The 16,088-nt window shown below is 46.0% G+C and overlaps 2 protein-coding genes across 2 annotated transcripts; one reads left to right on the forward strand and one right to left on the reverse strand.

The window, feature by feature from the left end:
* Nucleotides 1-821: 821 nt before the first annotated feature.
* On the reverse strand, nucleotides 822-3,833 carry mrpl43 (mitochondrial ribosomal protein L43). Its single transcript, XM_037463811.2, has 3 exons — nucleotides 3,593-3,833; nucleotides 2,617-2,723; nucleotides 822-1,880 (listed from the first exon to the last, which is right to left on the reverse strand). The coding sequence occupies exons 1-3, from the start codon at nucleotides 3,721-3,723 to the stop codon at nucleotides 1,663-1,665; spliced, it is 456 nt and encodes a 151-aa protein (XP_037319708.2). The 5' UTR covers nucleotides 3,724-3,833; the 3' UTR covers nucleotides 822-1,662.
* Nucleotides 3,834-3,924: 91 nt separating this feature from the next.
* Nucleotides 3,925-9,066, forward strand: twnk (twinkle mtDNA helicase). The gene is made up of 7 exons (XM_037463766.2): nucleotides 3,925-4,108; nucleotides 4,357-5,008; nucleotides 5,528-6,230; nucleotides 6,799-7,039; nucleotides 7,644-7,751; nucleotides 7,862-8,003; nucleotides 8,132-9,066. The coding sequence occupies exons 2-7, from the start codon at nucleotides 4,382-4,384 to the stop codon at nucleotides 8,471-8,473; spliced, it is 2,163 nt and encodes a 720-aa protein (XP_037319663.2). The 5' UTR covers nucleotides 3,925-4,108; nucleotides 4,357-4,381; the 3' UTR covers nucleotides 8,474-9,066.
* Nucleotides 9,067-16,088: the final 7,022 nt, after the last annotated feature.

Genomic DNA, 16,088 nt, shown 5'->3' on the forward strand with positions numbered 1-16,088 from the left:
AAAATCCCCATTCTCAAGACACCACAACACTTCTGTTTTTAGCTTGTGGCGAGCAGCATGGCCACTGTGCTCCACAGGGGGATGGAGCCCCCCCCCCCCCTCGTGATGCCATTTACACACATACGGCTCTGACAGAGCAGATGCATGACACGAGCTCACAAGGGATACAAAAAAAAAAGGGGGACCATTTTCAACGTGGTAACTTAGCAACAGCATCTTGATCTGGAGACTTTAATGTCCTGGCGTGGATCTAGCTGTGCCGGCTGCCATTGTGGAAGGTGTGATGAGAGCAAAGTGGCCATGAGATCTGGATGTTAATTCAAAGGCAGAAAGTGAGCGTGGGAACAACTAATGACATTTTCAGTCATGTGCTTCCTTTAACAGGTTAAGTGGCCAATTAAAAATACACTAAGTTGCGTGATGTACATTGTAGCGATCGTATCGGCGAGGTACAAAAGAAGCTAATTTAAAAGGGCATACACAACCTTATAAATAATGCAACTCAAGTGCAGGCCTTCGGGGAGAAAATGAGGGGAATCAGCAGCAGCAGCGTCCCGCTGCACAGGTCAGCTCCGGCGTCTCTCACTCATCGGACTCCATCTGCAGGCCGCTCACGCTCTTATTCTACATGCATTTTCCCCCAAAAAAGGTAGGAAAACCATTTCCCTGCATCCAAAGCGGTTACACAGCAGCAGAAACAAGCTCCTTCGGGTCACGTTGCGAGTTCACTCCACGCTTATTATCACGGGGTACTTGGTGGTGTTCATCTATTTTTGTTAAGAGGAACACCAAGGTTATTTGTGATGGGAAAAGTGGGGGGGGGGGGGGGCGGGGGGGGGAGTGAAATGATGAATTCGTGCGAGAATTTAAAAGTTGTAAAAACGTCAAAGAGTTTTGCCGACATCTGTCTTGGTGCATTTGAATGATTCACCCAGCGGAGGAGTTTTTGTGTTTATCTTCCACCCGAAGACACAGAGGGCAGCTCTGTGCCGCTGAAGGTTACGACATGTCCCTCAAGCTGTCACACAGCCATCTGTCATGTTCGTTTAAGCTCTGGATCCTCTGCAGTCGTGCAGCCTTCCGAGTGTCGAACTGTATAAAACATGTACATTCCCTTGTGTCATACAAATAATAAAGAAACGGTGAACATCTGATATGCGTGTGTAATTTAATCAAAGCTACGATCGGGTCAGTCTGTTGATGTTCTGAAACCTTGTCAAAAGAAATCAAATGTAAACAACAATGCCAGCATTCTCACAATAACATTTATTTCATAAAATCTGCTCCATGCCGCGCGTTTCCACAGTGAATCTTCAAATAACCTTGACATTAAAAAACAGTTATCTGCCGTTTTTTTTCATGTACCAGCTGACAAAGCCTCTCGTGGATTCATGCAGAGTCTATTCAACATTCAGAGCTGGTGTTGTTTGCACTTTTCTGCACGGATACAGAGAAGTCGCTGCCACCCACAGACTAAAAAGCCCAGTGGAAAGCATTTCCTCTGTTAGTTTGGGGGGGGGGGGGGGGGTCTTCTGCGGAATCATCCGACTGCAAGCGCACTTGAGCTGCGATGTTGCTGAGATTGTGCAGTTGAAACGGCTTCAAAGAAGGACATCGCGCGAGAATATTCAGCAGTTAACTATAGACAAATAACTGTGGTCCTCACTCTGCGTGCTGCTTCTGTGGCCCGATGGGGCCGACGGAGGGGGGGCGGTTGGTGAACGGGTGCCACTGGCCCTGGATGCTGGGGCTGTCTGTGTGGAAGGGTTTGCGGATGCGGATGATGTCCAGGCCGGACTGATCCGTCAGCTTGGTCAAAAGCTCCGAAATCTGCGGGGACGTCTTGCCTGTGACGATTTCCTCCCTCACGTTTCCGTTTACTGCACAAGACGATATACAAGTGACTTTAACACTTTTACTTATTACAGAGGAAAACCCGCCCGGTGGGAAATGTAGCAGAGTCAACCAGAATACTTCACTTCTACTGGGCTAGAGGGCTCATAAGAACAAACCAGCGTTACACTGCCCCCTACAGTATCAGGGGGTAGTTGCGAACATAAATCAACATACTTTACTGCAGTTCTCTGTTTGATTTAACTATTAGAAAAACTACAAGGCGTAACGTGTCACACACTTTACCAGAAAGATTGTTGATAACCCTCAACCTTCTCACTGTGAAGCACACCTTGGAAGTCGCATATTTTAGCCGAGGCAAAGTATATTGTACAACAACTTGCTTCAGAGCTCTGCTTACATTTCAGATTATATCAAGAATAATGGATAAAAAGATTTTGTAATGTTTCAATTTCTAATAACCAAGGCTCCTTTGATGGCCGTATTGATACTGAATGGTTTCAAATAAATTAATAATTCACTTAACTGGTCATAAATAACTGGTTACAATATAATGCTTGATTTTACAAGTTCAACAATATAGTTAAAAATCCTGGAAAATGAGCCGAAATGTTACAGTTAAAAAAAGCTATTCGGTGACTCATTAATTCAATTATGTCATATTTGTTTTGGTGTTCTATTCTAAGGGAAATTGAGAAAGTGTTCCAAGAAATATTCCGTAAATAACAATAATAAAGTAAAAACAAAGATGTGAGCACTTACAGTATTCTGCGACTATTTTGGGAACCCTGCACGGCTGAGGAGACACGTAGACCACAGTGGAAGGGTTGCTCTTGGCATAATCCACCACTCCCTCTTCGATGAACTCCCTGAAGACGAGTAGAAAGAGGGGATGAGGCTGTTTGTGTCGCTATGCATGAGCATTTTTACTCATTAGTGGAAACCAAATAAGATGTCGCCCTTTTGCTACAATGCAACTGATTATTTTCATTACCGGTCTATTTGTTTAAGCAATATTTTTACCCTAAATACGGTTTCCATTTTCTGCTACTTCAAAATCCTCACCATTTTAGAAAAGAAAAATACAGGGAGTACATGAAAAATACACCTAGTTAATCGGCAGATAAAGATTCTAAATCTTAAACAAGATGAACAAATACAATTACAGATTAAAGTAGCCAACAGTATATGAAGTATAAATAGGACGTAAATGGGGATTCAATTGACCATTGAGTTCAGCAATAACTAATCGCATGCTGTTTTTTTTTTTTTTAGCTTAAACACATTTACACAATTTATTTCGTAAATAAAATGTTAAAATATCGGTCCCAGCTTCTTTAAATGTCTGAGAAATGAGAAACAAGTTTTTAAATTCATTGATTTAGCCCATTTATTTACACGGTGGAGGCAATATTGAGATGGTTTGCTTATATAAAAGTCATATCCATCTAACGTTATATATTATAAGTCATTTTTGTTGTTGTTACTAAAGCTATTAGATACTTGTGTCGAGTGTAAAGTGCTTTATTACAACAAGTTTGAGATTTAACGTTGCTGCAGTATAAATATTGAGAAAATACCAGGGTGAAATACAAATAGAATACATCAAATGAGAACTTCGTACATAGTAAATTAACTGTAATAACGTTATATTCCACTACTGGTGGGATCTTCATTTTTTGGTAAAGTAGGAGTTAATAATTTTACTGTAACGTTTTATTTGAAAGAGTTTTTCTACCTGACTCCCAGAGAGCTCTGGCCCTTCTTAGAGAAGCGGATGGAGACTCGCTTCAGCTGACAGACGTACCGACCGACGCCGTTCTGAAGAACACTTTTCAGGAAGCGACTCGCCGTCCCTCTGGATGTCATTGTTTAAAGTGTTTATGAATTACAGTAGTTTGAAAGAAGTGGACGTTAGCTAGCAAACAAGCAGCATAGAGGACGACCTAGCGGACATGTACGTGCGCCGGTCCGTCGGGGATAATGTTCCGGAGTGCAACACGTGACTGACAAGAAAATACGCTTTTCACGTTAAACTTCTTCGATTAGCACATTGAAGTGTTGGAATCTAATTTAATGAAAGACAAATTTCACACGCGCATGTTTAAAATGTTTTGAACTGTAACATTCATTTTGTTGTCAAAAAAATGTAGACGCAGTTCACCTTATGTTTCGGACGGACTTGTTTTGATGGCACACCAAAAAGCCCGGGTTTCAACAGCATGGAGGAAAATGAGGGAAGACTCCAAAGCCAGTAAGAAGGATTTTGTCTATTTGTTCTTTCATCTTTTAATAGTTTTTAATAATGCTTTTGTGCACATTCAAGCTGATTTTCTGTTACACTCAAAGTCAGTTTAGGAAAAAATAAGAATATTTAAAAAAAACGTGTTTTAGCCTCACTGTCTGCCCTGTCTTTGACCCAGACTAGCATAGGTCATCCAAGCTTCTGCAGCTTTGCTGTGTGTTACTTGATCTCTCTTCCTCTTGTCGTGTCCGTCGCAGGTTCGACGATCTAACCAGCTAACTAATGTGGAGGAGCTGGCTGCAGAGGGGCACCACCTGTCTCCTGCAGGTGGCACCCCCGAGGTTTCTCCACCAGAGACGCCTCCCCTCCGTCCGTGGTAGACTTCCAGCTCAGAGGCTCCTTCACAGGCCTCCCTGCGGTTTGGAGCTTCGGGGTAAAGTCTACTTCCTGTCCCAAAGCAGGACCAGGGCTTACAAAAAAGATGCAAAGTCCACCGTGGAGTGTCCCGTGAGCCCCATCACAGTCACAGACATCAAACAGTATTTACGCACCAAAGAGATCTCCTTCCACGATGGCTACAGCTGCCTCCACGCGCCGAGCATCTTCGTCGAACCGTCCGCCAGGAGGGACAACTTCGCCCTGTTCGTCGACAAAACCACCGGGCAGTTCCTGTGCAAGGACACGCTGGTGGAAGGGAGCTGGGAGGATCTCCAGGACTGCCTGGAGGTGATGCAGAAGGAGGAGCAGGACTTCCTCAGCCCTGACGTGCTACTGGGATACCCGGAGAGTCTGGAGGAGCAGGAGGAGAGGGAGAGGGAGCTGAGGGAGGTGCAGAGGATCTGGTCCAGCTCCGTGCCTTTCTCTGACCTCCCCGAGGACGAGGCTCAGCTGGTCAAAACCATGTTTCAGGTCATTTTGCTATAATAAGTGATGGGGAGGGATTGCTTGCTTTTGTTATTCTTGCGTATTACACTTTTCCAGAATAGACAAAGGAACAACAAAGTACATCACAATCATTGGAAAGCAAGGAAAGTAGATCCAAAAATGTATTTATAGGTGCATATATTAAGTGATATATATATATATATGTAAACGAGGCAAACGAATATTGCACCTGTAAATGTTTTAATTGCATTCCATTTACAACTAAACAAACTCGTACAAATCTTGTATAAATACTATAAATGTTCAGAATAAAGCGCATTAGTCACTTCAACATAAAAGAACAAGACAAGGATGCAATAGAAGACTAACCAGAAAAGTCTTAAGTTATTGTGAACAGATCAATACAATCAACTGTGGTTAAAAATATGAATTGTGTTTTTTTTCTAGGATGCATATGTATTTACATGTTTAATACATGAGGTTAATCACAAACCTCATGTATCCCCTGCAAAAACATCTCATTTCATCAACATTTTGTTTCAGATCACAAAGGTCTCCAATGCGACCCTCAAGAGGTTTGGCGTGAGGCTCTTCAAGCCGACCAAGAGTCTGGTGTTCCCCTGGTTCGGTGGACCCGACTCCTCCCTGAAGGGGGTGAAGCTCCTCTCCGCCCAGAGCACAAACACCGACAAGGTCGCCTACAACGAGGCGACGGTCCCGCGGTGCAACTCCTACTACAACCTCTTCGGCCTCCCGCTGGTGGGCCGCATGGACGGCGAGGTGGTGCTGACCGGCCACGAGCTGGACGCCCTGGCCGTGAGCCAGGCCACGGGACTCCCCAGCGTGGCTCTCCCGCGGGGGGCCAGCTGCCTCCCGCCCGTCCTGCTGCCGTACCTCGAGCAGTTCAAGCGCGTGACGCTGTGGCTGGGCGGCGACATGCGCTCGTGGGAGGCCTCCAAGATCTTCTCGCGCAAGCTGGGCCTGAGGCGCTGCTCGCTGGTGCGGCCCGGGGAGTACCGGCCGTGCCCCGCGGAGGCGCTGGCCCAGGGGAAGAACTTCGGCCACATCGTCAAGTCCGCCATCCCTGCGGCGCACAAGTCCATCGTGTCCTTCAAGCAGCTCCGGGAGGACGTGTACGGCGAGCTGGTCAACACGGAGCAGGTGGCGGGGGTGAAGTGGGGGAGGTTTCCGGAGCTCAACAGGATCCTGAAGGGACACCGCAGGGGGGAGCTGACTGTTTTCACAGGTAAGGTCCTCGGTGATTTAAGTTGGTCACATACAGGAGAAACTCGAACAATTAGAATATCGTGCAAAAGCTCATTACTTTCAGTAATTCAACTTATATTAGTATATATTATATAGCCATAATCATCAAACTTATATCAGATAAAGGCTTTAAATATCTCACTTTGCATGTAATGAGTCTATATAATATATTGGTTTCACCTTTTAAGTTGAATTACTGAAAGTAATGAGCTTCTGCACAATATTCTAATTGATCGAGTTTCACCTGTAATTGGAATTTGAAATATTGTCATGAGTTTAAAACTCTGCATGTCCCCTCGGCCCTTTGGCTTCTTTTCATTGTCCGGGCTTTGTGGAAAAATACACCGTAGGTTGGCGTTTTCATCAAAAAGCTCCAGAACGTTACTCTCTTTTACCATAAACCAGAGAGGAGTCGATGGTAAGAGGTTACATGTCAGTGTCCGTTAAAAAAAAAAAAAAATTATCCCAGCTTTAATTTTGTTAACATCAATGATTTTGCAAACACGCGGCTATCATCAGCATCATCTCTTCTTCATCCCGTGCACCAGGTCCTACCGGCAGTGGGAAGACCACCTTCATCAGCGAGGTCGCCCTGGACCTTTGCATGCAGGGCGTCAACACGTTGTGGGGCAGCTTCGAGATCAACAACGTGCGCCTGGCGAAGATCATGCTGACGCAGTTCGCCATGCAGCGGCTGGAGGAGAACCTGGAGCAGTACGACTTCTGGGCGGACAAGTTCGAAGAGCTGCCCCTCTACTTCATGACCTTCCACGGGCAGCAGAACATCAAGTGAGTCTCGCCCAAAGACTGCATTGTGTGAAAAGCACCTCAAGTAATTCGGTGACTCGTAGCGGTTCAATTTAAGCGAAAAGAGAGCTGCGATGACTCTGCCGCAGCTTCATTCCACTGGTTCCTGCACAGAATTTCTGTATTTCATAGTTTCAAAGAGATATTTCTTTCAATTAAGGCCTTTCACTTGGGTTAAAAAAATATTTTCTCTCTATAATTTGGCGCACACAATATAAAATAATATCAACAAAAATATTACATGTATCTAACCACACTAACACATGTGCGCCCTGTTTTGCCAATGTTTCCTAATTTTTCTCATTTCTGTATCATTATAACTTGAATATATTCAGGTTTTGGAGATATCTGAAGATCTCAAACTTCAAATAACAAATTCAATGCAAAAAATGAATTTGTTATGAAAATAATTGAAGTCTCTTTTGCAGCCCTAACGCTAAATAACTTGTCTGAAATACTTTTCTACCACTGTGGCAGATGCAAAGTATACAAGTTTTTTTAAATTTGCTCTGTGATTAGTAATTACAGACTTAAAATTTGATATAAATGCAGCATTTTTCTACGAATCATTTTTTTTTCTCCAAAGGACAGTGCTGGAGACGATGCAACACGCCGTCTACCTTTATGACATCAACCACGTCATCATCGACAACCTGCAGTTCATGATGGGGCAGGAAAACCTCTCCGTGGACAAGTGAGTACGAGTCACATGGTGTTCAAAGGGAACCGATCCAAACGCGGTGCTTTGACGGTGCGTTTTCCAACTCAAAGGGGGGGGAAATAAGGGATGTTTTCTGTTTCCAGGTTCGCCGTCCAGGATCACATCATCGGAGCGTTCCGGAAGTTCGCCACTAACAGCAGCTGCCACGTCACCCTGGTCATCCACCCGAGGAAGGAGGAGGATGACCGAGAACTGCAGACCGCCTCCATCTTCGGTTCGGCAAAGGTAACCTCTCACTTTTTCTCTTTGAAAAGGGACTGCGCTGCAAATTGGGCTCTTTGCCCTTCCAGCTGGGACGGATTATCCAACGTGGTTGAAACGCATCTCGACCTTTGACCCCCCCCCCCCTCCAGGCCAGCCAAGAAGCCGACAACGTCCTGATCCTGCAGGAGAAGAAGCTGGTGACGTGCGCCGGCCGGCGGTCCCTGCAGGTGACCAAGAACCGCTTCGACGGCGACGTGGGAATCTTCCCTCTGGACTTCATCAAGTCTTCGCTGACCTTCGCCGCGCCCGTCAAGGGCAAGCACAGGCTGAAGAAGGTCGCCGCCAAGCCGGAGGGCGAAGAGGGCGAGGAGGGCGAGGGCGGCGAGGCGGCGACGAAGGTGGCGAAGGTCGAGGTTAAAAACGAGAAAGTGAGCAAAACGAAAAAGACTCCACGAGCTGTTGCCAAAGGAAATGAAAGCGCAGAGAAGTAGCTACAAGTAGGGTCCGTTTTTCTATGTCCATGAAAAGGTTTGACTGAAAAGAACATTCAAGTATGTGGGAGCGATGCAAAATCATTGTAATTCACAATGAAACAATCGGAAAGATATGAGACAACAAAAGGTTTATTTCATTATGAATGAATGAATGAAGTAGGGACGTCTTAGAATGTGAATGACGGTTTAAGTGTTAGTACCACAGTGTTGGTACTTGTGTATGTTACTACTGTGCAAAGTGTTGATAAACTACTGCTAGAGTCCACTCATTTTCACAAACAAATACTGTGACGACAGGCGCTACTGTTCCCATGGAAGTGTCCACTATTTAGTGGTAAAACAACACCACGCGGTCACATGACCGTAGTGTGTCCTCGACTGACTTTTTCTACAATAAGAATTCATTGACTAAGCTTTTTTTTTTTTTTTTTAAATAAAATGCTCAGTTGTTTGTATGTGTTTTTGTGTCGGTTCAGCAGAGGGCAGTGTGTGCTGTATGCATGACGGAACCTCCATACACACAATCTCTTCTTTACAACTGACCGCCTCTGTGGGTATTTATTTACTGTTGTCTTTTTGCCCCGGTCACCCTTTTGATTTAGAGATAATAACAAGTATGAAAGTGCACACTACAAACCCCCTGTGACAAAGTTTCCCTATGTGATAACTTCCACATATATATATATATATATATTTATTAAACCATATAGGTACCATATCATATAGCTTTAATTGGGCAATTTGTTAGATCTTTGGGCTCATTTTCACCTGCTGTAAGTGTTTTCACCTTGATAACTTGGTGGTTTCAGATTACACTGCTGTAATAGTGTTTTTCATCCACGGATCCATCTCCAGTGTCCAATTGCAGAATCTATTATTTAGACTTTAAACAAAGAAAAACAAACCTGTACATCTTCATGTGGATGTTTCGTGCCGGCGGGGTTTGGTGTAGAATCGGCAGTTTTTTTTTTTCGGAAGGGAGAAACCCCATCATTGCTCTGCTCTCTCATCTGCTGCAGGACGTGTTGATGCTCCAAGTGTCGTATTTGCTGCACAGCCAAATCGATTCTGATTAACGGTCGAAAGGTACGTGCTCGGTGTGGTAAATATGGAAGGCATTTGGTGATTTACTACCCTGGCTACCTCTTGGTCTGGAAATTAGGGAACTTTGGTCTCTGAAGATATAACTTAAACACTCTTGGAATAAAAGTTGTAGCGCTGCCACACACCAATACCGTGTCTTTGGATCAACAGAAAAACATCGGCTGACTTGTAATGGACAATTCAAGTCCAAACAGCAGAACCAGACACTGTACTTTTCGTTGCTTGTGGGCCGGCATTTACCCAGAATGCAACCTGACCGCCTACAGTTCAGACAGAAAAAGCAGTCTGTGCAGACTGTTGTGTTTTGGTGTTGTTGTGTGACGCGGATGAGATGTCAGGTGATGGACAGGCTTTTTGCTCTCAAGCCTTCCTGTGCTGCTCCATGTTTTACTGTCTGTGTAGACATCTGTCCGTGATGACTCCGGGGGGGGGGTGCATGTGCTGGATGGGTCTGCGTGTCCTCTCGGCTGTGTGGGTGGGTGTGGGACAGCTTTTCGGCAGCTGATGGACTCCGTGAATGGGGCTCTTTGTGTCCTGGCGCCTCACTGCGCCCAGATGATGGCCCGGCTCTGTCGCCTCAAAAAAGGGGAAAACACGCAAAAAAAAAAAAAAAAAAAGGTTGGGGAATGAGTCTGCAGATGCATGTCCCAAATACTTCTGCTCCGTCGCTTTCCGTCACGCTGTTCAGCAACAATGAGCTTCACCCAAAGAGGATAACTCGAGCTATTCCTTTCCCAGGATAAATACGACGTGCGTCCTGATTGTTGCGTTTGTTTTTTAGCGGCCCGGGCCCAACAGCCGCCATCTGGACAGCGCCGAGCGACGTGAGTAACGCGGCTCTTAATCACCAATCAGACTAAATTGTGCGGAGACCAAAAGGATTCCAATCAAAACGGTACAAGACGCGGGAGAACGCGGATGACGCGGGGCGCTGAGAAAAGATGATTCAGCTGCAGATAAACCTTGTGTTGAACCCTGAACTCTGACCTCAAATCCTCTGAAAACAGCAACCAGGAGTACAGGAACTAAATCTACCTCATTAACTGAGTCTGAGAATGATGCAGTGGAGGCTCCAGCTGCTCTGGGCACTGCTGATGATGGGACGCATGGAGACGTGACACGCACGCATACCTCTCGGTCCATTAGCCGCCCCTTCATTACGCCGACTGTTTGACCGAGTCTGGAGGTAATTTTGGGGCCTTCAATCAGAGATAATCTGCTGCGAGCTTTGGCTCGGGGCGAAGGGGGAGATTACTCAACGTTCAAGGCAGGATCGTATTGAGAGAACTTGGTCACGGTGGTGGGTTTCCTCTTGGACGTGGTGGCAAGAAGGTATTGTGTTGATTAGAGCAAGACGGCCGACAAAAACACAAGGAAGCGCTTGGAGTAAAACAGAAAAACATCTTTATTTTTTTGCAAATGTGAAAGAATTGACTTAAATGTGAATTTTGTTCTTCTGATGAGAGGATCGATACCTATCTCTTATGTGTAAAGCAATTAAGAAGTAAAAGTCAGCCGCTTAGCTTAGCTTAGCTTAGCCTAGTTTAGCACAAAGACTGGAAATAGGGGGGAAACTGCCCCTCTGAAGCTTGACAATTAACACGTCATGTGTTGCTTGTTTAATCGGGACAAACGCGAGGTTTTAATTGTTGTTACTTGTCACCAATGTTTGCAGTGACTTCCTGAAACCAGGCTGGCTTGTGATGTAAGAGTTCAACCATCAGAAGGATTTGCACTGTTTTGTCCCTCAACAACCAAAGCAAATCAATTATTTTACAAAATACCGAACTCATCAGGCCCGTTCATATGTATTTGTGGCATGTTTATCTAAGCCTGGAGAGAGACATATAGAGAAATATTCAAACACAAATATCCTCATCTTAAAAAAAGTGAACCTTTTGATTATGTGATTCACACTTCCCGCATCACTACTGGTGTGGTTGAAAGTTGTTTGACAAACCCCATCAGCTTTAAGAGACTCTGAGAACATGACTTGACCCAGACTGGCCTTAAAATAGAAATGATGGGAGAACAGCGAGTGCAATGGAGGGCTTCATTTAGCATGTGGAGCAGGTTCATCGCTGCACCTTCTCTGTCACTTCGGGGCTTCTTCCTTCAAAGCGGGGAAACTGGGACCCGGTTCTTCCCCCCCCCCGGTGCGTCGCTGGCAGACGCACCGGGGGCCGGTTCACTTCCTCACGTGCACTCTGCACGTTTTGACCCACATTACCCAGCAGTACGCCTGCCGCTGAATATATATTAATAAACATGTGCACATCCTCCCCACTGACCAGGAGGGAGCTTGTGTTTTTTTAAACTTAAGACTCGTTGCACTACATTTTTATTATTGCCAACAAATGAAAAGACCAGAATTGTGGAGCCTTAGCCTATTGCATTTGTTTTGCATTCCTTTTTTCCATAGAGGTACGTTGTTGTCTAAGTGCATCAGTGTGGTTGCACTGAAGATATAAACGACTCATTCTAAGGTTTTCCTTTCCCACTGTGCCATGCACAAGAATCGATTAAAAACTAAAAATATTTTTCTAACTTCATACACGTGGGACTCACACGGCTTTTAGTTCCCAATGTGAGCTGGACCCCCCCCCCCCCCCCCGTGAGGATATCTGCAGTGCTTTCCCTCTCCGTGAGGGGCCCCGTAGGGTGCAGTCATCCCAAATGAACCCAGCGTGTATCGACACGAGTTTGTGCACTCTCGTTGAGCTCGGGGGCCGCATCCATGCAGATACCAGGCCGGGGGAGGGGGGGGTGCACGCCTCGTGCTCATCTCCGGAGATGGCGAACCGTCGTGTAGCGTTAGCAATGTGCCGTAAATACCATCTGTGTCACTGTGCTCTGACTCCTGGACTCACTCGTTGAGAGTGTCAGGAGCTTATGCAACAACAACCGAGACCCACACTGGCACTGCGGATGTGGAGGGACTGGAGGGACTGGAGGGACTGGGGGGGGGGGGGTGGGGGGTGCAGCAGGGTGCACTGTCACACCCTGCTGTTCAGGTTGCTGAGGCCAAAAAAGAGGGGGCAGGTGTGATGGGTGTGTGGTGAGGAGAGTGGAGGTGGAGGGAATAGTCGAGGAATCTGTGAAATGGGGGCTTTGAGGAGGAGGAGGAGGAGGAGGAGGAGGAGGGAGGGTGGGGGGGGGCACCCATCCCTGTTTTTAATGAGTTAAGGGCCTCATTCCTCGTCGGCGAAGTGGTCATAATTGGCAACCTCCACCCGGGGAGGAGTTGGGCCCTTGGAAGGGCTCCAGCACCCTTACACCAGACTTTCCTCTTTCAGTTCACTTTGAAAAGACGGAGCGGAGCGAGGCGGAGGCGGCTTTGCTCCCACCCTCCCCCCCCCCCTTACCCGAGCCTCGCCAAAGAAAATCGTCCCATTCACTCCAGATTAAGCCGTCCACACGGCCGCCTTCATAGGAGGCCCCTCTGTGCCTAATCTCCCCCGGACTGTGTGCACACACTCACCGTCTGCTTTGCGGGGAGCCAGTGCCCCCCGCCCCCCCCCCCGGTGCAGCAGTCGGTTAAAGCATTATCGGCCTGTGCCCGGTCACTTAAGCTGATTATCTGATCGAGATGCTAGTGGGATGGAGCCGAGCACCAGGATGCTGGACTGGATCGTTTCCCGTGTCAGCCGAGCCACGGTTTGCATCAGCAGGGGGGGGGGGAGGGGGGGGGGGGGGGTGTTGAGTGTTCCTCTCACATTCTGCGTGAAATTATTGCATGTTTTAATTAAGCTCCTTGGTTTTCAAAAGGATGAAGTTGGAGAAAGAAAAATGGGGATTGAAGTGGGCTATTCAGTACAACAACAAAAACAATTGCCGTTGGCACGATGGTGTCCAGATTAGATGGCTGATGGAGCCTTTGGCACCTCGCAGCTCCAGACAATAACGACAAAAGAAGCTGAATTCCTGCAGAAAATAAACAGAGCCCACACGGAGCCATGCCGGAGATGTTAAAATTCATGTTGAGGGACATTTTCTGGCTTTAAATGTGAAGATTTTGTAACTAAATTTGTGGGAATCGGTCTTTTAGCAGCAAGGGACACACGTTGACGGTTAGTGACCGCTTTGTTAGAACAACACATGTGGAAATATGATTCATAAACTGCTTACTCCTAATGAGGCAAAGCTTGAACACCATATGCTCCACTCAGCTGCGGGACATTCTTTAATGAGACAATATGGACTTAGCAGCTGCCATGGAAATCAGTTTAATAGCTGCTGTTCATCAAAGTTATCATTGGATCATCCATCAGACTTTGACTGTGCTCTCTCTTCTCCGTTATAACACAACGCTCTTCATGACTATTTCACGTTGAATATCCATCTGTTTGATGAATGTGTAATATAAAAATAAAGAAAAATAAGAAATAAGTCCTGCAGCATCAGGACAGGATTTAGTCTGAGCTGATCCTCCTCTTTGTGTTCTTCAAAAGGAGAAAATGAAGTTGAACAGCCGTATTATCTGTATTATTATCTTTAAACAACTCGCATGATTTAGTGTGACTGTGTCATGTGACCATCTGTTTTTGATGAGATGCTTTTTCTCCAGGTGGAGGTCACATTCTGCCGGTGTTCGACGCGGCCTTTTCAACAGGTGCAGCGTTTCTGTTCATTCCTCCCCCAACAGGTAACATGCAAAACAGGGTGTTTTTGGGCTCAAGTGTCAGCGGGTCGCCCTTTGTTCCCACATTCATGCAATTTAAAGAGACAGGTAATCCCCCCCCCCCCCCCACACACACACACACACACACAAATGAAAATGACATGTTGGAATGTCTGCCTTATAACAACCGCAGGTGATAACATTGGACTTGTGGTGCTCAAAGGGCCCATAAAGAGGTTTGAAACACTTCAGTCTCATTCCAGAAGTCATGAGCGTTGAACGTTCCACCAGGTTTCTATTTAACATCGTTTTTTTTAATGCTTTTCTAACTACCAACAAGAAATAATTAAGAAAACGCCACCGAATACCTCGAGGACAGAAGAGGTCCGTGCGGGAAATGTAAGTCAAGGAGGCTCCAGCCTGCTCAGCAAAATAGTCCACGTCATGCAAGTCTGCCAGTGCCCAAACAGGAATATCAACTGCATGCGTGATTCGCATCGCAGGGCACTTGAAGTGTGTCTTCCTGGCTTCCAACTGCACGCTCCTGATGCATCACAATAACAAAAAGAGGAAGCACTGCAAGGGGCCACTCTCACGATAGAGGAGATTTCCAGGCGAGTTGCATGGTCCGACTGCATTTTTTCACCAATTATCTCCATCCGGCATGTTTGTGAATAAAAAGAGCTCAGGGTGGAGGCGGAGGGAGGCGGGTTGGGGGGAGGGGGGGGGGGGTCATTATCAGCCAACGAGGCGGAGAGAGGTCTCCGAGGTCGGGGTTTTGGGGGGAGTCATTATCGACGAACACGCCACATTCAACCCACGCACAATTATCAAATTACCGTAACAGCTCTTCTCGTATTCTCCAGCGGCCAGATAAGTGGGGGACAATCCCCCCCGTCCCCACCGGCGCCTGATTGCTGCAGACCCTCCCCCCCCCCCCCCCCCCCCTGCTCCACCAAGCCGCCCAGTTCTGTAAAAACAATTTCCTGGCTTTGTGCAGAAAGTTTATTCTGTGAGGACACACATCGACGTGATAAAGCCTTCCAGATGTTTTCTGTTTTCAGTGTCGATTGCTTTAATGAAGCCTTTTATTCACAGAACCCCTCAGTTTAAAGTTGACATTGTTTGTTTTGGTTTGTTTCGGTCTAAAACTGAATGAATTGCACCCAAAAGTACCTGCAGAAATAGCGACACCAGCCGCAGTAATAGGACTAGCAATACTTAGCACACTGAACTAAGCTGGTGAACATTGTAAATCAGTGTGTTAGCATCGTCATCGTCATTAATTATAGAAAGTAAGTATAGGAGCGGAGGGCCAGAGTCCACCTCGCAAAATGCCGGGCAAACTGGGAATTTAATTTAATTATTATTAGTACGCTTCTTATCTAATTTTTTTGCCCATGCGGAGAGAAAAAAAAGCCCGGGTGACGTTCACCACAGATTGAAGACTCTCAGTGGGACTATTTTTATCCTTGTTTTACTCCTCTGGAACAGAAAGGCTTGCCTGGGAGGGTTGAGGTCAGTCAGGTGACCTCTTTCTACATATTTAGAATACAGAGCAAAGAACTGGTTGTTCTGGGACACGCCAGGAATCTAGGGTACTTTCATCTTTGTCACACCGCTTTAATCCCTTTACGTACCAACCACACGGCTTGTAACACCACTCAATAGAGTACATATACAGAACGTGTTCATACAGATATTTGATATTGTTAAACACAGAATGTCTTATTGGAAAAACATAGTTTCTTTAAATTCTAATTTTGAAATCACAACTTTAAAACACAAGCACCAAATAAAAAGCTCTTACATACAAACAGCCACATTATCCACAGGCTCATGCATTCCGATGTCAAGAATATTAACGCAAATACAATAAGAAAATGA

Source organism: Pungitius pungitius, chromosome 21 (genome assembly GCF_949316345.1).
Source record: "Pungitius pungitius chromosome 21, fPunPun2.1, whole genome shotgun sequence".
Taxonomy (NCBI): Eukaryota; Metazoa; Chordata; class Actinopteri; order Perciformes; family Gasterosteidae; genus Pungitius; species Pungitius pungitius.